A 25,811-nucleotide genomic window follows, 5' to 3' on the forward strand; every position below is an offset into this window, starting at 1 on the left:
AACTTGGAAAGTTGACATCAAATTCAATTGTAGCTGTGCAAATTGAGACAGAACTGCAAAGTATAGTGCGCTACAAAACTGCTAAAATTGTGACCTGCTTTCTGAAAAATCCCCTGCACCTTGCAAATAAAACCAAATTAAACGACAACTGCTCCGGTTAAAATTGGAAATAACAATCAACATAATTTGATACTTATGCACGTGTTCATTACTGATTTATTGTTTTAATAGTTACAAATTACAAAAAAAACCTGAAGTATGTATATCTTAATGATTCTTGTACTGTACATTTCTTCCTATATACACAATTTCTTAACAAAAATTGTGAAAGTTGATGCATTTATACCCTTGCAAAGAGTATTGCTATACAAGAGCAAAATATTGAACTTCATTATGCAAATGTAAACTGAAAATCTAAATCCATTTGTGCAAAAACCACTGAAAGTTGTTCCTCTGATTTCCAGAATACCAACTTGAAAAACAAAAAAAAGTAAAATGTCAAACTAGGCTAATATCTTCTTGATTTTTGCTAAAAGTTAATAGACAAGAATAATCTTTAAGGCTACCCAATAATTCACTGAGTTAATTTTAATCACATGCTTACAATATTCCTACATAAATACTGGATTTGTATCCAAATACTAATCTTCTATATCTAAACATTTTCATTACTAATATATTATTCTATTTAGCATTAACAGAACTATTTTTTAATGAGTAAAATTGACACTTTTTCCAATCCCTTGTTGCACAGAAAGATAACCTGGAAAACATATGATCCTAATTAAACTGGACAGTAAACCTTCAATCACATTGTTTCTATCCAGTTTTGCCCTTGTGCTACTTCTAAGGCCTTGCTAGCCTTCAATGGGAATACAAATTATCAGAAAATGATCACCAAAAAATTATCAGCAACTCAGTGATGATTTCTGAAATGACCAAAAGAAGGCTTCCTACAATTCAGGTGCCATTTGGATACTACTACAGTCCAAAGAACTTGGGTCCAGATGTCCTAAATATGATCCTCCTCTCCAACTCCCCCCACCCCCCCACCTCCTTCCCCAGTCTGTCAAGAGATACAATCATCACCAGTGTTAAATGTGGCTTAGAATCCTGTTACCTTATTATCTAGGGCCCAACATTTGGCCTATATTACCACTTCCATAATTATGGGTCTGGCATCAGGCCTTAAACACATGGATGATATTTTGCAGATTCTTGGTCCTTCATCAAAAGGAGATATCACACACTGAAACAGGAGATGTGTGGCCTGTTGGTAAGGAAGCCGTTGCAAGAGAAGCCAGAGAAAAACCTGAACAGAAGGACCTGGTTTTGCTTCAACTGAAATTTTTCAAAGCTAAGCTTCCAATACTCAAAGAACTTGCTGGATTCACAAGAACCTCTCATGAGTTAAATCTTTTAAATTCAGGACAACATAACTAGTGTAATTCAGCCCAGAATGCTTCAATATATTAGTTTGCAGGTAATTAGTTAAGTACAAAAAGCAACATCTTGACTAAGTTTACAGCTTCTGTTTACCTTCAAAAAAATTACGTATTTGTTCTAGCAGAGAACAAAACAAAATTTCCTTAAAGGCTTTGTATCTTATATGAATACTTGTTGTTAATGTGGCCTGTTATAGCCATTATCTATTCAAACAGTTCACAACTGAAAACTAGTGAAAAATATAATTACTTTGCAACAATGGGAATGGTGCTTCTAAAAACTGGTTCGAAGCTTTCATCAAGTACTGTACCTGCAGGTGTCTCACTGCGCTTCTCAAATGAAGGAAGTTTTCCAATGAATACATCACCATCTAGTACAATAAACACACAAACACAGGAACAAAGACCACAAGACAGTGAGCAGATATTAAAGCAAAGGCATCATGCAGAGAGAAGCTAAATTCTAAGTTTTTAATTGTGCAAAACTCAAATGTCAAGTTTTGGAACAATAAAACCACGTAACTATTGATATATCAACATCTTCATCTTAGTGCTAAGTACATTTATAACTCGTACCAAGATTTTCATTTTAATGTTAAGCACATTTCTATATTGTTAATGTTTTGCTACAGCTTTCATGCAGATTGAAGATGCGCACTGATCTCTGGATACATTTTTATCAGTATTTGTAATTTTGCACAATTAATAATCACATTTTAGTAAGCTTTTGGACTGACATCACGTATTTGAAAAGAACAGCAACCAACAAAAAAACCCAGCATGCAGTCAATTACAAATACACAACAATTTATACCCTGTGCATATGAACCAGCAGTTGCAATGTATCAACTTTTTAAGATGTGGAGATGCCGGTGATGGACTGGGGTTGACAATTGTAAACAATTTTACAACACCAAGTTATAGTCCAGCAATTTTATTTTAAATTCACAAGCTTTCGGAGGCTTCCTCCTTCCTCAGGTGAACGTTGTTGGAAATGAAATCCTCGAAATGAAATCGCATTTATAAATCACAGAACAATGCTTGGTGATTACAGACAGTTTTTTCAACTGCCCGTTGCCAAGGCAATCAGTGTGCAGACAGACAGGTGTTACCTGCAAGGTCTCCGAATATACAAATCACCAAAAAAAAGAGATAGAGAGGTAGAAACATAGAAAAGACAGCAACTGACCCGTTATATTAAAAACAGATAACATTTGTTCGCTGGTGGGGTAACGTGTAGCGTGACATGAACCCAAGATCCCGGTTGAGGCCGTCCTCATGGGTGCGGAACTTGGCTATCAATTTCTGCTCGACGATTTTGCGTTGTCGTGTGTCTCGAAGGCCGCCTTGGAGTACGCTTACCCGAAGGTCGGTGGCTGAATGTCCTTGACTGCTGAAGTGTTCCCCGACTGGGAGGGAACCCTCCTGTCTGGTGATTGTTGCGCGGTGTCCGTTCATCCGTTGTCGCAGCGTCTGCATGGTCTCGCCAATGTACCATGCTCCTGAGGAGACTAACACGGGACGCAACCAACAGAGTACCCTTTGTCGTCCAGTACTTCCCCGGAGCGGAGAAACTACGCCATGTTCTCCGCAGCCTTCAACATGTCATCAATGACGACGAACACCTCGCTATGGCCATCCCCACGCCTCCACTACTCGCCTTTAAACAGCCACCCAACCTCAAACAGACCATTGTTCGCAGCAAATTACCCAGCTTTCAAGAGAACAGCGTCCACGACACCACACAACCCTGCCACGGTAACCTCTGCAAGACATGCCAGATCATCGACACAGATACCACCATCACACGAGAGGACGCCACCCACCAGGTGCATGGTTCATACTCCTGTGACTCGGCCAACGTTGTCTACCTCATACGTTGCAGGAAAGGATGCCCCGGAGCATGGTACATTGGCGAGACCATGCAGACGCTGCGACAACGGATGAACGGACACCGCGCAACAATCACCAGACAGGAGGGTTCCCTCCCAGTCGGGGAACACTTCAGCAGTCAAGGACATTCAGCCACCGACCTTCGGGTAAGCGTACTCCAAGGCGGCCTTCGAGACACACGACAACGCAAAATCGTCGAGCAGAAATTGATAGCCAAGTTCCGCACCCATGAGGACGGCCTCAACCGGGATCTTGGGTTCATGTCACGCTACACGTTACCCCACCAGCGAACAAATGTTATCTGTTTTTAATATAATGGGTCAGTTGCTGTCTTTTCTATGTTTCTACCTCTCTATCTCTTTTTTTTTGGTGATTTGTATATTCGGAGACCTTGCAGGTAACACCTGTCTGTCTGCACACTGATTGCCTTGGCAACGGGCAGTTGAAAAAACTGTCTGTAATCACCAAGCATTGTTCTGTGATTTATAAATGCGATTTCATTTCGAGGATTTCATTTCCAACAACGTTCACCTGAGGAAGGAGGAAGCCTCCGAAAGCTTGTGAATTTAAAATAAAATTGCTGGACTATAACTTGGTGTTGTAAAATTGTTAACAATTGTCAACTTTTTAAAGCATCAGTTTTGCCACAATATATATGCATTTACTTCTATTGCAAAAGCTGGTTGAAGGGCCAAATCACATAGTGCAAGATAGCACCAAGGTCAAAAGAATAAAAGAGAAGACAAGGTAAATAGTGTGAATAAAGCTAAAGCTATCTTTAACATAAACATTTTCCTCTATTCCCATAACAATTATTTTGAATAGGAATAAAATCTGGATTAAGCAGCTAAATGCTTTAAAAAGCCAGTTAGGAAATCCAGGTCTGAATAATAATTTCCATTACGACCTATTTTTGTTTATCAGCATTATTAGTCTGATCAATAATGGTCATCTGCTGGCTTTGAAAGCTAGTTTTCTAGATAAAAAACAAATACATGAACAAAATAGGCCATGTTCAATAATATTCTCAAAACCCATCAGAGCACAATATTAAAATAATGATATTAACAAACCAAGACCTACATTAGCAAAGCCCATCACTAACATTGCAGAAAAACACAAGCAATGCAAACTAAACAAAACACAGAAGTTTGGCAGAATATATTTATTAAAACATTAAATTAAAATTGGAACTATGAACTGAAAATAAGAAAAGCTGTGTTTATATTTTGCTCCTTTTTTCCAAAAATTGGGCATCTTCGATAGTTAGGATGGCCTGACCTATGGACATTGCATTAACAGCACCAATGATTCACTGGTCAACCTGTCAAGTTAGTTTCAATGCTATTAGAAGAATTTACCTTTCCTCCTACACAACTAAGATGACAGTGATGAAACTTTCCACCAACCCCAAAGGGAACATGATTGTAAACATGAGAGAGATTTGTAACTTGCCAAGTTTGGAGTCAAATTTTTTGCAATGAAGGCTCTGGCTATCCCCATTCTGGACTGGACACCACCACGTAATTTACTTATGCCAGATAAGTGAACTTTTATCTGTGCAAGTGAAAAAACTTCACTCTTCCAGTTATATGCTGAGTTTGATTGCACATAGTGGCACAAGTGCTTACAAATGCACATTCCAGTTCTAAAGTTACGTGCAAAGTTCTTGCATCAATTCAATGTGTGACAGCAATCAATGTGGGTAATGTTAAAAAAAACAGAAGCAATCAAAATGAAAAGCTTGATTGTAGAGGTTTTCTACCTACAGAGTAGAGCCATTAATTGTTGTGGAGAATATTTGCAGCCACATGTTACCAGATCACATCCGCATGTAGCTTGCTGAAACAGCATCTAAATCTAGAATCTCTGCATTTTGCATCACTTGTTACTGAATTCAAGATAGCCAATAACACGAAAGTCTTATTTTGTTTAATTGCAAGTAATAACCAATTTATGCAATCTTTCAGTTGTATAAACCTTATATTAGCATTTAGTTTCCCAATTATTTTAGCCAGCGGTAACAGAATATCATCTGGAGACAAAAGCTGGTGATAGTTTCTCCAAAGCATTAAATAGTTTCAATTTGTACAGAAACTGATAGAGACTTTGAAAGCATTTTTTCCTGTTCTTTCAGATGAGATGTTAAACTGAGGCTCTGTTTGCCTTCTCATTTGGATGTAAAAGATCCCATGGTACTTTTCGAAGAAGAGCAGAGGAGTTCTCCTGCAGTCCTGGCCAATATTTCTCCCTCAACAAACAACACTAAAACAGATTATCTGGTAATTTATCTTATTGTTGTTAGTGGTACCTTGCTGTGCACAAATTGGCTGTTGCGTTTCAAAAGTGACTACAATTCAAAAGTACTTAATTGGCTAAGAAGCACTTTGGGACCTCCTGAGGTTGTGAAAAGTGCGACATAAATGTGCTATATAAATGCAAGCCTACTTTCTTCTGTTCAGAAGAAATGACAAAGAAAAATTTACAGATGGATATCAGATATTAGTTTGGAAGTCTGGAATTTCTGTAACATTGTAACAGCTGCTATAAATTTTTTTATAGTTGAGATTTTACAGATTAAGTATTCATTACTCTAGTACAACAACCATTATTATTTCATAATGCTGCCAATGCAGAATTATAAGTAGTTTATAAATGCTCGTTAAAAATGTGAAGTGTTATTTGCAACGGTATTACAAGTAAGAAATTCTCATTTTTAAATAAACTTTCCTATCACAGTATTACAACCACGGTATGCAAAATTTGGTAAAACCTCTCTTTTGGTCTGGTGATGCAAAGCCATACAGCAAAACTCAGTAAGCACAATAATTAGTATATAAAAAAATTACCAGACATACGACCTCCAACTGCAAAATTCATACGAAAAACCTCACCAACTGAGGAAAAATAAATGAAGAAAAGCAACTGTATAGACAGAATTTTAAAAAACAAATTTGGAAGTGTTTTCAAGGATCCAATATATTGTTACTGCTTAGAAGAATCACAACTGCTTCAACATTACTAAATACTCTTAGATGTTATAATTACTTCCCTCTTGCATTCAGAAAAACTTTGCAAATGTGCTATTCATTTTGGTTCGATTAATTTGCTATCACGGTACCGAGTTTACTTTGAATGAGCTACATGGATTCTAACCATGTATCAGGCAATTAAAATCCTTATGCAGGGGCTTCATTTTAAAAGGGGCTATAGCTTCAAAAAACTGCTTGGCAGATGTAAAATAAAAGTTAAAAAAACACAGAATACAAGTATACCAACTGAACTGGGCTGCAAAGATATGAAATAACAACTTTGCAATGAAAATTACAAGTTGACTGCTGATCCATCCTCCAAGCAATTAAGACAGTTCCTCTTTAAGAGGTAAGAAAATTCGATGTTGTGGGGGTAATATATTAACATGGATAGAGGATTGGTTAAAGGACAGAAAACAGAGAGCAGGGATAAACATGTCATTCTCAGGTTAGCAGGCTCTAACTAGTGGGGTGCCGCAAGGATCAGTCCTTGGGCCTCAGCTATTTACAATCTACATTAATGACTTAGATGAAGGGACTGTGTGTAATGTATCCAAGTTTGCTGACGATACAAAGCTTGGTGGGAAAGTAAGCTGTGAGGAGGACATAATGGGCCCGATTTTAGCACCCGCTTCCGGGTGCCTTCTTGGCGGGGGGGCCCCGAAAATCCCGAAATCCAGGTGCGGGACCGGATCGGGCCTCGATCCCGCCCACTTCTGGGTTCCCCGATGACACGCCGGCGTGCGCGCGCAGCCCCCGCTGGTGGGAATCCCGCAGGCAATTAAAGCCAGTGGGATGCCACTTGAGAGTATTTACTTTGCTTGTTCAGGTCATTAACTGACCTAATTAAGGGACTGTGTGTGATTTTGGATAAACATGGGACTGTTTCACACACTGGGGGAAACACTCCCAGTTGAAATGGACGTGTTGCAGCTGTCAGCCTGTGGCAGCTGCAAAGGTCCATTTGACAGGTGGGGGGGGGGGGAAGAGCCTCAGCCATTGCAGGAGGCAGCTCTGTCACTTGGGACAAAGTTTGGCCTCCACCACCCTCCTCCTGATGGTCGAAGTCACCAACCTGCACACTTACCCCGGGGTCCGGAGACATGTACCTACCTTGCGGACCCCCTCAGATGTACATCTTGCGGATGGGGGCCGCCGTAGCTGCAGTCATGACCTCCTCGGAGGGCGAACAGCATCACCAGCCTCGCCATCCACCTCTGACACGTGGAGCTCCACAGCAGAGTGCTGTGACACATCCACCTGTACAGCAGGAGGGAGGGCTACCGCAGAGAGAGATGCGTCGCAGAGGGCACTACCCTCGCCACACGTTCCACAGACCGAGGCTCAGCCTCCTGGACCTCTCTGAGCAGCAGTGCACACGGAGGCTCAGAGTCAGTCGACATGTAGCCGTGGACATCTGCAGCCTCTTTCATGCCGAGCTGCTCCTGGCTGGCCCGTGCACCATCTTCCTACCTGTCGCTGTCAAAGTCACCACTGCCCTCCCGAACTTTTGCTCCACAGCCTTCCAGGCTGCAACCGGGGACATCCCCGATGTCTCTCAGTCGTCTGCGCAGAAGAGCCCTGCAAATACACCTACACCCACTCTGCAGTGACACACTGGGTGGCATCAGTGGTGGGTCCTCATAGGGATACCCAGGAGTGGGCATTATTGCACAAACCAGACAGGATTCGCGAAGACATGGCAGTAGTGGTGCCAATATAATGTGTGATGTGAGTTCTTCTTTAATTCAATAGAAGTAAGAACCATGACAAACCCTCAAACACCCTTGTGCATCCCCTTCATGCTCACGACACCTTTGCCTTACGCTGCCTACTGCACATATGTGATGCATGCCCTGTGGCTGCAGCACAGGTTGTGGCAGGTTGAGTGAGGATGGCCGTGAAAGAGATGCACGAGAGGGTGAGTATGAGAGAGAGCCATGAGATTGTATGAGGATTGGGTTGAGTGGTAGTGGCGGGATGAGTACTGGCGAGGTGAGTAGGTGCAGGTAAGATGAGGATGAGGTTTGAGTGGGTATGAGGGGTGATGTGTCAGAGTAGTGTTGGCAGTGCCGAAGGAGATGTGGGGTGGGGGCAGTGTTGTGGCAGATGGAGTGTAGGGGAAAGACTACGTGTTCTCACTGTGGCTGACCTACTGAGGTCATTGGAGCGCCTCCTGCACTGTATGCAGGTGGGCGATATGTTGGTGGCGCTGGTGAGCTCCTCTGCCACCTCGAGCCAGGCCTTCTTGGTGGCAGAGGCAGGCCGCTTCCTCCCGCCCGCCGGGTGGAAGATCTCTGTCCTCCCCCTCCTCCTCACCCCATCTAATGATACCTGGGGTGAGGCATCATTAAACTGGGAGCAGCCTTCCCCCTGGGCTGCTCCATGCTGTAATTTTTGCTGTTTGTGGCAGCATCTGTCAGTGGAGGACTGCCCCTTTAAATAGAGCTCCTCCAGCTGACAGATCTTACTGCGCATGCGCAGCCCGCCCGACGCGCAGATCAGCAGCGGGGAACCCGGAGGAGCAGGTAAGTGGATCCAATTAGTGTGTTGCCTGCTACGATCGCGCGGGCAACCCACTAATTTCACCGGGCGCGTTTTCAACGCGCCCGCTGGCCCACCCGCCGAGAACCCGCACCCCTGGTAAAATCGGGCCCAATGAGTCTGCAAAGGGATATAGATTAAGTAAGTGGGCAAGAAGGTGGTAGATGAAGTATAATGTGGAGAAACGTGAGGTTATTCACTTTGGTAGGAAGAATAGAAAAAGAGTATTTTTTAAAACTGTGAGGAACTATTAAATGTTGGTGTGCAGAGAAGCTTGGGCGTCCTCGTACAAGAAACACAAAAAGTTAGTACGCAGGTACAGCAGGCAATTAGGAAAGCAAATGGCATGTTGGCCTTTATTGCAGGGGAATAGGAGTATAAGAGTAAGGAAGTCTTACTATAGTGGTACAGGGCTTTAGTGAGACCTCACCTGGAGTACTCCTTATCTAAGGAACAATGTACTTGCCTTGAAGGGGATGCAACGAAGGTTCACTAGAGTAATTCTTGGGATGAGAGGTTTGTCCTATGAAGAGAGGTTGAGTAGAATGGGCCTATACTCTCTGAAGTTTAGATGAATGAGAGGTGATCTCATTGAAACATATAAGATTATGAGGGGCCTGACAGGGTAGATGCTGAGAGGTTGTTTCCTCTGGCTAGAGAGTCTAGAACTAGGGGGCAGATTCGTAGGATAAGGGGTCAGCCATTCAAGACCGGGATGAGGAGGAATTTCTTCACACAGGGGGTCGTGAATCTTTGGAATTCTCTACTCCAGAGGGCTGTGGATGCGGAGTCACTGAATATATTCAAGGCTGAGAAGGATAGATTTTTGGACTCTAGGGGAGTCTAGGGATATGGGGATCAGGCGGGAAAGTGGAGTTGAGGTCGAAGATCAGTCGTGATCTGATTGAATGGCAGAGCAGGCTCGAGGGGCCGTATGGCCTACTCCTGCTCCTATTTCTTATGTTCTTATGTTCCAATTTACCACTTACGCTGGATGTTTAAAATTAGCATTAATCCTCACCACACTACACATAAGCTCTCATCCGAGCATGACTGAGCTCCCTGAGACATCAGCAACATAGCTTGCTCCATGATCGCCGTTCTGGATTGACTTATAAATATGTGCCAAAGATTGACCTGTTGAAGTCTATATGATCATGTCAGCCTTTAGACTAGTAGCACCTGACTGGCTGAAAAAAAAAAATCAACTTTCAGGAGGTGATTTGTAATCAATTCAAGGCCAATTTTATGGAAGTTGATTCCATCTCCAAAATGGATAACATGACTCTGAAAACATCTGAAGAAAGGTATTTATAGTATTTTTACCTTGTTTCTTTAAAAAAAAGGATAAAATTAGATATAATAGGGCATGTTAGACAGAAGTGTAGCTAAAATAATAAAAGTATCGAGTGAAATGGAAAGAATGAGAACAAATATGTTTTTTTAAAAACTTAAAATTAGCTTCATTTTAATTCTATGGGGCTCATGTTACAGAACTAAAGTTGCTAACGTTTGAATAGATTTTATTATTTATTAGCGTTTCTTTCAATTTTGTGGTTGGTGAGCTGAAAACTTGAAACAATATAGCCAGCTCAAGAACATAATGTAATTAATCAGCATTCAGTCTTATATTTTCATTTATTCAAAATTCTATCTGTAATTGATATGAACACATGAAAATGCACAGTACATTGATAAGATCATTCTTTATAAATTATCACAAGTAAATCATAAGTTAAAAGCTAAAAGTAGAACTAAAAAGTGGAAGTGATAAAATACTGCTTGTATGCCTTGGTCTTTCTGTAAAATACATAAGTTACTATGAAGAAACACACAATTGCCAATAAGAAACTATATTCATACATTTAATTTGCTTTCATTAAATATCATACTGTAGTCATAGTAATGTAGATCCCCGTTGTGGGGAAACACTTAAAATGTTTAAACATTCAGGTACGGGTACATAAACCTTGATCACAGCTAATATTTTCTTCGGTGCAATGTTTTGGCGCCTAGCCAGTTGTTTGTTTAGTGAACACTATCTTTTTTTTTCATTCACGGGATGTGGGCGTCGCTGGTGAGGCCGGCATTTATTGCTCATCCCTAATTGCCCTTGAGAAGGTGGTGGTGAGCTGCCTTCTTGAACCGCTGCAGTCCGTGTGGTGAAGGTTCTCCCACAGTGCTGTTAGGAAGGGAGTTCCAGGATTTTGACCCAGCGACAATGAAGGAACGGCGATATATTTTCAAGTCGGGATGGTGTGTGACTTGGAGGGGAACATGCAGGTGGTGGTGTTCCCATGTGCCTGCTGCTCTTGTCCTTCCAGGTGGTAGAGGTCGCGGGTTTGGGAGGTGCTGTCAAAGAAGCCTTGGCGAGTTGCTGCAGTGCATCCTGTGGATGGTACACACTGCAGCCACTGTGCACCGGTGGTGAAGGGAGTGAATGTTTAGGGTGGTGGATGGGGTGCCAATCAAGCGGGATGCTTTGTCCTGGATGGTGTCGAGCTTCTTGAGTGTTGTTGGAGCTGCACTCATCCAGGCAAGTGGAGAGTATTCCATCACACTCCTGACTTGTGCCTTGTAAGATGGTGGAAAGGCTTTGGGGAGTCAGGGGGTGAGTCACTCGCTGCAGAATACCCAGCCTCTGACCTGCTCTTGTAGCCACGTTATTTATACGGCTGGTCCAGTTAAGTTTCTGGTCAATGGTGACCCCCAGGATGTTGATGGTGGGGGATTCGGCGATGGTAATGCCGTTGAATGTCAAGGGGAGGTGGTTAGACTCTCTCTTGTTGGAGATGGTCATTGCCTGGCACTTGTCTGGTGCGAATGTTACTTGCCACTTATCAGCCCAAGCCTGGATGTTGTCCAGGTCTTGCTGCATGCGGGCTCGGACTGCTTCATTATTTGAGGGGTTGCGAATGGAACTGAACACTATGCAATCATCAGCGAACATCCCCATTTCTGACCTTATGATGGAGGGAAGATCATTGGGCCTAGAACACTGCCCTGAGAAACTCCTGCAGCAATGCCCTGGGGCTGTGATGATTGGCCTCCAACAACCACTACCATCTTCCTTTGTGCTAGGTATGACTCCAGCCACTGGAGAGTTTTCCCCGATTCCCATTGACTTCAATTTTACTAGGGCTCCTTGGTGCCACACTCGGTCAAATGCTGCCTTGATGTCAAGGGCAGTCACTCTCACCTCACCTCTGGAATTCAGCTCTTTTGTCCATGTTTGGACCAAGGCTGTAATGAGGTCTGGAGCTGAGTGGTCCTGGCGGAACCCAAACTGAGCATCGGTGAGCAGGTTATGGGTGAGTAAGTGCCGATTGATAGCACTGTCAACGACACCTTCCGTCACTTTGCTGATGATTGAGAGTAGACTGATGGGGTGGTAATTGGCCGTATTGGATTTGTCCTGCTTTCTGTGGACAGGATATACCTGGGCAATTTTCCACATTGACGGGTAGATGCCAGTGTTGTAGCTGTACTGGAACAGTTTGGCTGGAGGCGCAGCTAGTTCTGGAGCACAAGTCTTCAGCACTACAGCCGGGATGTTGTCGGGGCCCATAGCCTATGTTGTATCCAGTGCACGTGGAGTGAATCAAATTGGCTGAAGACTGGCTTCTGTGATGGTGGGGATACAGAGAGGAGGCCAAGATGGATCATCCACTCGGCACTTCTGGCTGAAGATGGTTGCAAACGCTTCAGCCTTGTCTTTTGCACTCACGTGCTGGACTCCGCCATCATTGAGGATGGGTTGTTTACAGAGTCTCCTCCTCCCGTTAGTTGTCTAATTGTCCACCACCATTCACGGCTGGATGTGGCAGGACTGCAGCTTTGATCTGATCTGTTGGTTATGGAATCACTTATCTCTATCTATAGCATGTTGCTTCCGCTGTTTAGCATGCATGTAGTCCTGAGTTGTAGCTTCACCAGGTTGGCACCTCATTTTTAGGTATGCCTGGTGCTGCTCCTGGCATGCTCATTGAACTAGCTTGATCCTCTGGCTTGTTGGTAATGGTAGAGTGAGGAATATGCCGGGCCATGAGGGTACAGATTGTGCTGGAATACAATTCTGCTGCTGCTGATGGCCCACAGCGCCTCATGGATGCTCAGTTTTGAGCTGCTAGATCTGTTCTGAATCTATCCCATTTAGCACGGTGGTAGTGCCACACAACACGTTGGATGGTATCCTCAATGCGAAGACGGGACTTCGTCTCCACGAGGACTGTGCAGTGGTCACTCCTACCAATACTGTCATGGACAGATGCATTTGCGACAGGTAGATTGGTGAGGACGAGGTCAAGTAAGTTTTTCCCTCGTGTTGGTTCGCTCACCAAGTAAGAGGACATGCAGACTGCAGATTATTCAGTGTAGTTTAAAATCAAATTTTGTTCCTAACTTTCAAGAATCCAACTGGTTTATTGGGACTGAAAAATGATTTGTCGGCAGCTTTTAATTATTGCAAACAAAATGCTAGCTTTGATGGATACGAATAGATCTATAAAATGAATAGTTACCAAGCTAACTGTGCGAAGCCACTCAATACTGTCATGTATTTTTATGTCACTATTATTTTTAAACATATCACTGCTAACAGAAATTGTGATGTCAATTACTGCTAATGTTTACATCAAGTAAGACAAGAATCAATGAATTAGGTCAATTATTTTGTTGACAGCTAAAAAAAAATTTAAACCCAAATGACTTCTAATGTGCACCTACCAACTGTTGGTGTTGTTGCTGTACTTAAAGAAGCCGAGGACCCAATTGAGGATGTACTTTCTGCGCGTGCCAGTGGAGCTACAGGTGGTGGACTGGTCGATGGCGTTGTTGTCGGACTGAATGATCTGGACTGAAAAAATAAAAGCATTAACACAGTTTGCTCACGTAGAAGTTCATAGCTAAATATAAATCATTGTACAGTATATTAATACGGTTACGAACTCTAACTTACACACCAGATGACATGTATATTTTAAACTAAATTGAGTAATTGTGTATAAAGAAAAAACTGAAATCTGCCTAACTTAAAAATGTGATGCGAAAATCACAAGAATTTAATCTTCTTAGTTTCATATGGTGCAATAAAGGACAAATTGAAATTTAGAGTACAAAATATATTATATAGTTAAACCTGAATTTATTTGCACATTTTAATGATATATCAAAGACTATGTAGAGAATCACTCCTGCCTTGTGTTTTCCTTTAGACTTGAGACTTATAATTTATGGACCAGATGGCAACAGACTAACGCCTGGCACAGTAACTGTAGACTCAGTAGAAGCATCCAAAAAATATATTTGGAGATTCTCGTTTCAACAGGCAGTACAGGGGATTGGCTCCAAGAAGGGAGATAAAATTGGATGATACAGGTCAGAACATGCAACAAAATACTGATGACCTTGATGAGCCGAGTGTTTTTAAAAATATTATTTCCCCCCCCACCCCCACAACTATTTTCTATCCTTTTCTGAAGCTGCTTATTCACTTTAGGCTATGGTTTCACAGGTGTTGACATCCCTCAAGACCATTGTCAGGTGGGAACCGGGTCAGTGAGTATCCGCAGGTTATTTGCAGTGGGGGAAATCCATGTATTCATTTTCTTATGCCATTATAACATTACAGTATAATTCAAAAGTAGTTTTAAAATGATTTTAAAACACATTTCTATTCTATAAAGGAGGAATGAGAAATGACCTACCGAAGATACGCCATTCCTAATGTACACTGGGAATACACAGTTCTACCCCTCCACCGTCTCTGCTGTCAGACTACTTGTCCGACATCCACTCTTGCACAAGCTGCAGTTTCCTCCAGTTAAAAATGGAAAGGCCAAAGCCATCGTTTTCAGCCTCCATCACAAACTCCGTACCAATGCCACCGCTTCCACCCCCCTCCTCAGCCATGGTTTCAGACTTAACCAAACTTTGCAGCCCCAACTACATATCCTCTCCATCAGAAAGACCACCTACTTCCACCTTGGTAACATTGCTTGCTTTTACCCCTGCCTCAGACCATCTGCTGCTGAAACCCTCATCCATGCCTTTGTAACTTCCAGACTCGACTATTCCAATGAACTCCTGGCCGGCCTCCCATCCTCCACCCTCCATTATCTTTAGCTTATCCAAAACTTGGCTGTCTGTATCCTAGCCGACATTAAGTCATCTCTGTGTTCGCTGACCTACATTGGATCTCTGTTTCTCAATGGCTCAAATTTAAAATTCTCATTCTTGTGTTTAAATATCTTTGTGGCCTCGCCCTTCCCTCTCTCTGTAATCTCCTCCAGCCCTACAACCCTGTGTTCAGTGTTCCCGACTCTGGCTTCTTGTGTACTCTCACTCCCTTCATCCCACCATTGGCGGCTATGTTTCAGTCATCTAGGTCATATTCTCTAGAATTCCCTCACTAAATCTCCCACCACTCTCTGCTCCATTAAGATGCTTCTTAAAACATAACTCTGACTATGATTTTAGTCATCCCACCTATTATCTCCTTCTTTGGCTCAGCATTTTTTTTGTCTGATTATGTTTCTGCGAAGTGCCTTGCGAAGTGCTATATAAATGCAAGTTGTAGTACGAGTTGTAGTTGTAGTATATATCTTGTGAGTTTAAGTTAAAAGGGAAACAACTAATGAAAAGTAGAATTATATTCACAAGAGTTTGGTACGGAGGATTAAAAACAAAACATATAGCCTCAGGTGCGACAACAATAATTTCTAGATTTAACTAGTTTAATTGAGGGGTGATCTGATCAAGGTGTTTAAAATGTTAAAAGGATTCGATAGGGTAGATGCAGATGCAGATGTCTTTCCTCTGATGGGGAAATCAAGAACAAGGGGATATAACCTTAAAATTAGAGCTAGGCCATTTAGGAGGGAAATCAGGAAGTACTTTTTCACATAAAGGGTAGCTGAAATCTAGAATTCTCTCCCTCAAAAGACTCTGGATGCTCAGACAATTGCAGCTTTCAAGACACAGGTCGACAGATATTTATTAGGTAAGGGTATCAAGGGATATGGAGTTAAGGCTGGGTAAATGGAGTTGAGGTACAGATCACCCACGATCTAACTGTATGGCAGAGCAGGCTCGAGGAGCTGAATGGCCTAGTCCTGTTCCTATGTTGCTAATTGGGATATAAAGGGATTTAAATGCTTTTGGGGAGTTTGAGTGGGGAAAAAAGTTAAATATCTGGTCAGACTATAGTAGATGAAAGAGGTAGTCTGCAGATTGGCTGGATGAAAAGATTCTGAATAGGACCCGTTCCTACTTTTACTAAACAGAATAGGTTCATTCCAAATTCTCCAACCAAATTCAAAAGTGGCATTTTACCTTTAATGAACCAAGAAACAAACAGATTCCTATACCCGGCTTTCCTCAGCCAAGAGAAAAGGATGGATATCTACCACCAGCCCTTGCCAATCTTAGGAACTGCCAGTAGATATAAAAGTGACCGAAGGGATTAGCCCTCCATCTTTGTGGTAAGCATGTGGCCTTCCCCACAATTGTTATATATTTAAGTTAAGGACCTCACTGTAGGGAATCCTGCAGGCAAATTCTCACTCTATCACAGCACACCAGAATCCCACTGTCGTGACCCACAGACAAGTTAAAGTGGATAAAGCACTGGGACTTTGTACAACTGATAATCCTGAAGGCATATTAAATAAAAGAAATGGGGATAGTATTAGTAGTTATTGTTCACAACATTTTACACTGGCAAATTTGAAAACACCTAATAAAATATAGATAAGTGTGAGGTGGTGCATTTTGGTGGGAAGATAAGGAGGCCACATACTCTTTGGATAATAAGAGTCTAAACAGGATAGAGGAGCAAAGGGATCCAGGGGTGCAGATATATAAATCACTAAAAGTAGCGAAGCAGGTTAATAAGGCCATAAAAAGGCAAATCAAGCAGTAGGGTTCATTTCTAGGGGGATAGAATTGAAAAGCAGAGAAGTTACGTTAAACTTGTACAGAACCTCGGTTACACCACACTTGGAGTACTGTCCACAGTTCTGGTCTCCATATTATAGAAAGGATGCAGTGGCATTGGAAAAGGTGCAAAAAAGATTCACAAGGATGATACCAGAACTGAGAGGATATCCTTATCAGGAAAGGCTGATCAGGCTGGGGCTCTTTTCTCTAGAAAAGAGAAAGTTGAGGGGTGACCTGATAGAAGTCTTTAAGATAGTGAAAGGGTTTGATAGGGTAGACGTAGAGAAAATGTTTCCACTTGTAGGGGTGTCCAAAACTAGAGGTCATAAATATAAAACAGTTGCTAATAAATCCAATAGGGAATTCAGGAGAAACTTCTTTACTCAAAGAGTGGGAAGAACATGGAACGCGCTACCACGGGGAATAGTTGAGGCAAATTGTGTAGATGCATTTAAGGGGAAGCTAGATACACACACGAGGGAGAAAGGAATAGAAGGGAGATAGGATTAGATGAAGAAGGGAGGGAGAAGGCTCGTGTGGAGCACAAACACCAGCATAGACCAGTTGGGCAGAATGGCCGGTTTCTGTGCTATAGTTTCGATGTAAGCTAATCAAGCAGAAGGATATCCCCAGAGGCTAAAATTGCATTTATTTAGCATCTCACCACATCTCTCAGAAATGTTGCAAATTGTTTCACACAAATTAATTACTTTGAAGTGAGTGGCTGTTGTCATGTAGGCAAACACAGTTGGCATTTTGTGCACACCATATGGAATCATAGAAAGGTTACAGTGTGGAAGGAGGCCATTCCGCCCAAACAGTCTGCACCGGCTCTATGCACAAGCAATCCTGCTCGTCCCACTCCCCTGCCCTATCCCCGTAGCCCTGCACATTTTTTCATTTCAAGTACTTATGCAGTTCCCTTTTGAAGGCCATGATTGAATTTACCTCCACCACTCCCTCGGGCAGTGCATTCCCGATCCCAACCACTCGCTGTGTAAAAAAGTTTTTTCTCATGTCACCTTTGGTTCTTTTGCCAATCACCTTAAATCTATGTCCTCTGGTTCTTGATCCTTCCGCCAATGGGAACAGTTTCTCTCTATCTACTCTGTCTAGACCCTTCATGATTTTGAATATCTCTATCAAATCTCCTCTCAACCTTCTCTGTTCCAAGGAGAACAATCCCAGATTCTCCAGTCTATTCACGTAATTTAAATCCCTCATCCCTGGAATCATTCGAGTAAATCTCCTCTGCACCCTCTCTAAGGCCTTCACATCCTTCCTAAAGTACAGTGCCCAAAACTGGGCACAATACTCCAGTTGTGGCTGAACCAGTGTTTTATAAAGATTCATCATGACTTCCTTGCTTTTGTATTCTTATGCCTCTATTTATAAATCCCAGGACCCCGTATGCTTTTTTAACCGCTTTCTCAACCTGCCCTGCCACCTTCAACGATTTGTGCACATATACCCCCAGATCCCTCTGTTCCTCTACCCTTTTTAGAATTGTGCCCTCTACTTTATATTGCCTCTCCTAATTTTTCCTACCGAAATGCATCACTTCGTATTTTTCCATATTAAACGTCATCTGCCACGTGTCCGCATCCTCTTGAAGTCTATCACTATCCTCCTCACTGTTCACTACCCTTCCAAGTTTTGTGTCGTCTGCAAATTTTGAAATCATACCCTGTACTCCCAAGTCCAAGTCGTTAATATATATCAAGAAAATCAGTGGTTCCAGCACTGACCCCTGGGGAACACCACTGCACACCTCCCTCCAGTCTGAAAAACAACTGTTCACCATTACTCTCTGTTTCCTGTCATTTAGCCAATTCCGTATCCATGTTGCTATTGTCCTCTTTATTCCATGGGCCACAATCTTAATAGCAAGCCTACCATGTGGCACTTTATCAAATGCTCTTTGAAAATCCATATACACCACATCAACTGTATTGTCCTCATCTACCCTCTCTGTTACCTCATCAAAAAACTCTTATCAAGTTGGCTAAACACGATTTGCCTTTAACAAATCCGTGCTGGCTTTCCCGAAACAATCCTGGGGGGTCACCATTGACCAGAAACTTAACTGGACCAGCCACATAAATACTGTGGCTACAAGAGCAGGTCAGAGGCTGGGTACTCTGCGGCGAGTGACTCACCTCCCGACTCCCCAAAGCCTTCCCACCATCTACAAGGCACAAGTCAGGAGTGTGATGGAATACTCTCCACTTGCCTGGATGAGTGCTGGTCCAACAACACTCCAGAAGCTTGACACCATCCAGGACAAAGAAGCCGCTTGATTGGCACCCCATTCACCACCCTAAACATTCATCCCTTCACCACCAGCGCACCGTGGCTGCAGTGTGTACCATCCACAGTGTGTACATTCCTGTGACTTGCCTTGGGATGTTTCCCATTAAAGCCGCTATATAAATGCAAGTAATTGTTGTTGTCACAATTTAATTACGTTTCCTTTTTTTCTCCTCTCCTAATTTTATTTGTTCCAATAAAAATAGACTGTCATTTTGTTGACTTCATTAATATACTTTTCTGAGCAACTTATCCTTCTGGAATTACAGAGATGGAAACTAGATGTTCTCAAATCAAATAGGTTTGTCAGATATCTTCTTTTTAAAATCATTCCTCGGTGAACTTCCCTTTTAATTCTTCAAATTTCATTGGCCAGACATGTTAATGCATATTCTTTCTAAGCAATATAATTCTTTTTGGAGCATTACAGAATTGAATTGTTTGGCACACATCAAACTTCAATTTATGCCTGATCTTTCAGTTCTCTTAACTACTCTCATGAGAAAAAAATACACTACTCTGATCTACTTTGTTTACACAAACAATTTGGTTTTGTTGTGACTTCATAACTGCAACAAAATACTTCTATGCATGTAAGTCAGCAAAATTACTTGTAGCAAACTTACACAGGGAAAAAAACTACAACATTCTGAGATACAAATTTAATTTGTTTTATGGCTACATAACTTAAGGGTTGGCTGTCTAAACAGCTCGGTGCTAATGAACTCGACTACTTAGCTCAAGATGCACTGACACAATTGGGTTGTCAATGGTTTTCTTGTTAAGAGATGCAAACAACATTAATTTGGGGCAGAACGAAAAGGTATGTAGGAATAATTTGATAAACAACTTGTATTACAATTCTACAAATTCTAAAAAGTAGATTTTTAAAGTCTTACCCCCACCCCACCATCCCAGGGTATTATGATTCAGCTATGGATTGCTGTGGACAAATCAGTAGCCTTCTCCAATAGTTATGTAAATGAGATAGAAGAATTGAAGTTCACACTGTACCTACTTGACAATGCAAGTGTAGTTGATCTTAAAGTGATGTTTAGTAACAATAAATAACACTTATATAGTTCCTGTAACTTAATAAAACATCCTAAAGTGCTTCAGAGAGGCAAAAATCGCCAGACATTGGGCAATGCGGGAAGTAGTGCTTGGGGTGGTGACCAAAGGCAAGATGAAAGAGGTGGAAGGAGGGGAGAGAGGTAGCAAGACAGAGTCAGGGAGAGCATTCCAGTGAAGGCTGAGATGACTGAAGGTTCTGCCACCAAAGGTGGAATGGAGGGCAGGGGGGTGCATAACAGGCCAGAGTTGGAAGAGAGAATGTCACCTGCAGGAATACGAAGTAGGTATAAGAACATAAGAAATAGAAGCAGGAGTAGGCCATCCGGCCCCTCGCGCCTACTCCACCATTCAACAAGATCATGGCCGATCCTCTACATCAACACCATTTTCCTGCACTATCCCCATATCCCTTGGTGCCTTTAATACCTAGAAATCTATCGATCTCTGCCCATTGTTCCTTCCCATGTGCAATACTTTACATTTGTCTACATTAAAAGTCATCCTGTAATTTCTGGGCTGCCTTCTTTGATTTTACTGCTCCTCCAAGTATGGTATTGTCTGCAAATTTGATCAATTTGCATTGAGTTTCTGAATTCAAATGGTCGATGTAAATTAGAAACATTAGCGGTCCCTGATCACTGGGGAACTGCGCTCACTGGCACTAGTAACCCGTTGTTTTCGATCCTTCATGTAATTTCTTTGGTACTCCTTTTTGGAGAGAATGTGTTGTTCATGTCTTCCCTTGTGAATGTTTTGAGAAAGTAATCATTCAGGATATTTACCATCTTGTGCTCATCCTCAGTTTGAAGCCAATTTGCATCTTTTAATGTTCTCAACTCTTTTCTGACAGGCCTCTTTCTATTGTAGTACTGAAAGATTTTTTTTTTTAAAAACAGTTATGTTTTGTCTCTGCAGCTATGCTTGTTTCTAGGTCTCCCTTAGCCCATTTGGTCAATTTTTTTTACATGTTTTTGCATGATCCTATATTCATCCCAGTGATTCCCATTCCCTCTTCCTTTGCAAGATTTGTAGAGGTTATCTTTCCCCTCTACTTCATTTTTAATTTTTAATTTTTAATCTTTAATTTTAATAGGACAAAGTCAGCATGGCTTTACGAAGGGGAAGTCATGTCTGACAAATTTGCTTGAGTTCTTTGAGGACATAACGTACAGGGTGGATAAAGGGGAACCAGTGGACGTGGTGTATTTAGACTTCCAGAAGGCATTCGACAAGGTGCCACATAAAAGATTATTGCTCAAGACAAAGAATCACTGGATTGGGGGTAATATTCTGGCATGGGTGGAGGATTGGTTATCTATCAGGAAGCAGAGAGTTGGGATAAATGGTTCATTCTCGGACTGGTAACCAGTAGGCAGTGGTGTTCCGCAGGGGTCGGTGCTGGGTCCCCAATCTTTACGATCTATATTAACGATTTGGAGGAGGGGACCGAGTGTAACATATCAAAGTTTGCAGATGATACAAAGATGGGAGGGAAAGTAGAGAGTGAGGAGGACATAAAAAACCTACAAGGGGATATAGACAGGCTGGGTGAGTGGGCAGAGATTTGGCAGATGCAATACAATATTGGAAAATGTGAGGTTATGCACTTTGGCAGGAAAAATCAAGAGAGCAAGTTATTATCTAAATGGTGAGAAACTGGAAAGTACTGCAGTACAAAGGGATCTGGGGGTCCTAGTGCAAGAAAATCAAAAGGTTAGTATGCTGGTGCAGCAGGTGATCAAGAAGGCCAACGGAATGTTGGCTTTTATTGCTAGGGGGATAGAATATAAAAACAGGGAGGTATTGCTGCAGTTATATACTGTATTGGTGAGACCACACCTGGAATACTGCATACAGTTTTGGTGTCCATACTTAAGAAAAGACATACTTGCTCTCGAGGCAGTACAAAGAAGGTTCACTCGGTTAATCCCGGGGATGAGGGGGTGGACGTATGAGGAGAGGTTGAGTAGATTGGGACTCTACTCATTGGAGTTCAGAAGAATGAGAGGCGATCTTATTGAAACATATAAGATTGTGAAGGGGCTTGATCGGGTGGATGCGGTAAGGATGTTCCCAAGGATGGGTGAAACTAGAACTAGGGGGCATAATCTTAGAATAAGGGGCTGCTCTTTCAAAACTGAGATGAGGAGAAACTTCTTCACTCAGAGGGTGGTAGGTCTGTGGAATTTGCTGCCCCAGGAAGCTGTGGAAGCTACATCGTTAAATAAATTTAAAACAGAAATAGACAGTTTCCTAGAAGTAAAGGGAATTAGGGGTTACGGGGAGCGGGCAGGAAATTGGACATGAATTTAGATTTGAGGTTAGGATCAGATCAGCCATGATCTTATTGAATGGCGGAGCAGGCTCGAGGGGCCAATTGGCCTATTCCTGCTCCTATTTCTTATGTTCTTATGTAATTTGTCTATGAAACTCGTTAGGGACACACTTATTTAGTCTGCACTTGCTAATCCTAGGTATGTATTTGTCTTGCACATCCAGCGTTATTCTCTAATGTTTTAATTCTTCCATAATTTCATTGAATTTAGCCCTTTTAAAGTTATAAACCTACTCTTGGTCTTTCTGTTGCTTACTTTCTCCCACAGTATCAACTTAATTTACCTCCCAGTTGTCCCTGACATGTATAGCTACGCTTCCTTTTCTCAACAGTCTATACTGTTGAATGTTAAATTCATGTCCATCCTCTGGATTTGGCTAGGTTTCTGATATTCCACATCATAGTTCCCTACTGCCACAACAGCCTCCAGTTCCACCATTTTACTTCCAAAGCTTTTAGCTTTCACATATAAGCATCTTAATGTAGATTTGCCTTCTTTCCTGTCCTGCAATATCTGCTTCCTCCTGGGCTCTGGCACATGCTTGCGTCTCTGGGTTACTATGTCCATATCCACCACTGGTTACCTTCTACCCTAGCTTTATTCATTTTTAGGAACCGGTTAACTCCCCAGCCCCCCACACAATCTAGTTTAAGTGATTTTCATTTGCCGTTTCAATGTCCCTCAAAAGTCTCTTTGTTCCTGTTTGATTTAGGTGCAGCATGCCTCTCCCATACCCTTTTAATTCTAAAAATGTTCCCAATTATTTATGAAGGTAGCATTGCTGATGATGGTAGCATTATTATTTTGACACCAGGTCGTTAGCCATACAGTTGCATCCTTAACTTTAGCGGTGAATTCTCCTTTACCAAACACTGGAAGTATACCAGAGAACACTACATCCTCTATCTTGATTTGAGGCAATCCTAGTTTATGTGCCTTTTAAGGCCCTCATTTTATTTTTCCCTATCTTGTTAACCCCTACGTAGACTACCACCACAGTGCCCGATCCCTTCAGTACCCCAACTAACCTTTCCTGTATGTGTACTACCCTAGTTCTAGGTAGAGAGTTCACCATCCTGTGGGTCTTATCTTTTACATGCACGTGATTATCTATCTTCCTGAGCAAGGAATCCCTTACAACCACAGTTTCTCTGCAATCTACAAGCTGCATCTATATCCAAGTTGTGTATAGTTGCCTTTCTTCCAGGTCCTTCATACCTTCTGTGGGTGTTGGAGAGTGCCTGCAATCTATTAGTTATCATTGCACACTTTCTTTTCACACTTGCCTCTTTTCCAACCTTAATCCATCCAATATCCCAATTCCTTGGTTTCCCTCTTCATTAGTCACCATATTATCACAATATGGTGATTATATTATCACAATATCACCTGTGCCAGGTTATACTAGTCTCCAGCCCCCCTCCCTGATGGTTCACTTTCAAGTTCTAAAGTTTGCCTGATCATTTCATTGACCTGTGATTTATCACTTACCAAGTCTAATATTATCCACTGTCCCTCAAAAGTTCCCTCACTTTTACCTGTCTTGTAAGTTCCTGTACCTTGTTCTGTACGGCCATATCCATTTCTTTAAGCTTATTGATCAACAGACAGCAATCACAACTCATCACCATCTCAATGTATGTGGTTTTCCCATTTATGAACATTCCACACCAAGGACACCTCAGTCTCCATCTTAATTTTACTTCTGTCAGATGCTGCCCTTTTAGTCGTTTCTTCCATTTGCCCTCTTTTAGTTTTACTGTATTCTCTCGGATGTCCCTTTTTAATTTTTGCTGCGATCAGGTATCCTTTTTAATAATGACTTACCTTGGTAGACTCTTTCATCAGCTGTTGCATACAGGTGCTCTCTTACAACTTAGCTCCTCTCCCCTATTATCAATTTTTTTTCAGCTACAGTCTAGTTAAAATTTATCACTGCCTGTGGTGCCTTTTAGGGGGAGAAAAAAAATAATCAAAGTTTGTTCATATTCCCTTTTGTTTACCTAAGCACTGCACCTACAAGCCATTCCTGAAGCTTTACAGTGTGAAGCTCTCTCACAGTTAATTATTTTACCACCAAATGCTGCTTTCTCGTTCTGATAGTGATAGAATCATAGAATGGTTACAGTGCAGGAGGATGCCATTCAGCCCATAGAGCCCATGCTGGGTCTTTGTATGAGCAATCCAGTTAGTCCCATTCCCCCGCTCTTTCCCTGTAGCCCAGCAAACTTTTTCTCTTCAAGTATTTATCCAATTCCTTTTTGAAAGCCACAATTCAATCTGCTTCCATCACCCTTTCAGACAGCTCATTTCAGATCACAACTACTCGCTGCGTAAAAAAGATTTTCCTCATGTTGCCTTTGGTTCTTTTGCCAATCAACTTAAATCTGTGTTCTCTGGTTCTCGACCCGTCCGCCAATGGGAACAGTTTCTCTTTATTTACTTTATCCAAACCCTTCATAATTTTGAACACTTCGATCAAATTTCCTCTTAACCTCCTCTGCCCAAAGGAGAACAACCTCAGCTTTTCCAGTCTATCCACATAACTGAAATCCTTCATCCCTGGAACCATTTTAGTAAATCTTTTCAGTACCCTCTCGAAGGCCTTCACATCCTTCCTAAAATGCGGTGCCCTGATTTGGACATAATACTCCGGTTGTGGCCAAACCAATGTTTTATAAAGGTTCAACATAACTTCATTGCTTTTGTACTCTATGCCTCTATTTATAAAGCCCAGGATCCCGTATGCTTTTTTAATCGTTTTCTCAACCTGTCCTGACACTTTCGAAGATCTGTGCACATATACCCCCAGGTCTCTCTGTTCCTGCACCCCCTTTAGAATTATAACATTTAGTTTATATTGCCTCTCCTCATTCTTCCTGCCATAATGTATCACTTCGCACTTCTCTGCATTAAACTTCATCTGCCATGTGTCCGCCCATTCCACCAGCCTGTCTATGTCCCCTTGAAGTCTATTACTATCCTCCTCATTGTTTACTACACTTCCAAGTTTTGTGTCATCTGCAAATTTTGAAATTGTGCCCTGTACACCCAAGACCAAGTCTTTAATATATATCAAAAAAAGCAGTGGTCCTAGTATCTACCCCTGGAGAACACTACTGTATACTGTCCTCCAGTCCGAAAAACAATCGTTCACCACTACTCTCTGTTTCCTGCCATTTAGCCAATTTCGTATCCATGCTGCCATTGCCCCTTTTATTCCATGGGCGTCAATTTTG

At 42.0% G+C, this 25,811-nt stretch overlaps 1 protein-coding gene across 1 annotated transcript in view; it reads right to left on the bottom strand.

Annotated features, from left to right (window-relative positions):
• Positions 1 to 25,811, bottom strand: part of fcho2 (FCH and mu domain containing endocytic adaptor 2) — a 239,153-nt gene that overhangs the window by 49,880 nt on the left and 163,462 nt on the right. Inside the window, exon 21 of the mRNA XM_067982732.1 lies at positions 13,640 to 13,769. Coding sequence (XP_067838833.1) covers positions 13,640 to 13,769 — 130 coding nt within the window. The remainder of the gene's footprint in view (positions 1 to 13,639; positions 13,770 to 25,811) is intronic.

The sequence above is a fragment of the Heptranchias perlo genome, chromosome 4 (genome assembly GCF_035084215.1).
Source record: "Heptranchias perlo isolate sHepPer1 chromosome 4, sHepPer1.hap1, whole genome shotgun sequence".
In the NCBI taxonomy this organism is placed as follows: domain Eukaryota; kingdom Metazoa; phylum Chordata; class Chondrichthyes; order Hexanchiformes; family Hexanchidae; genus Heptranchias; species Heptranchias perlo.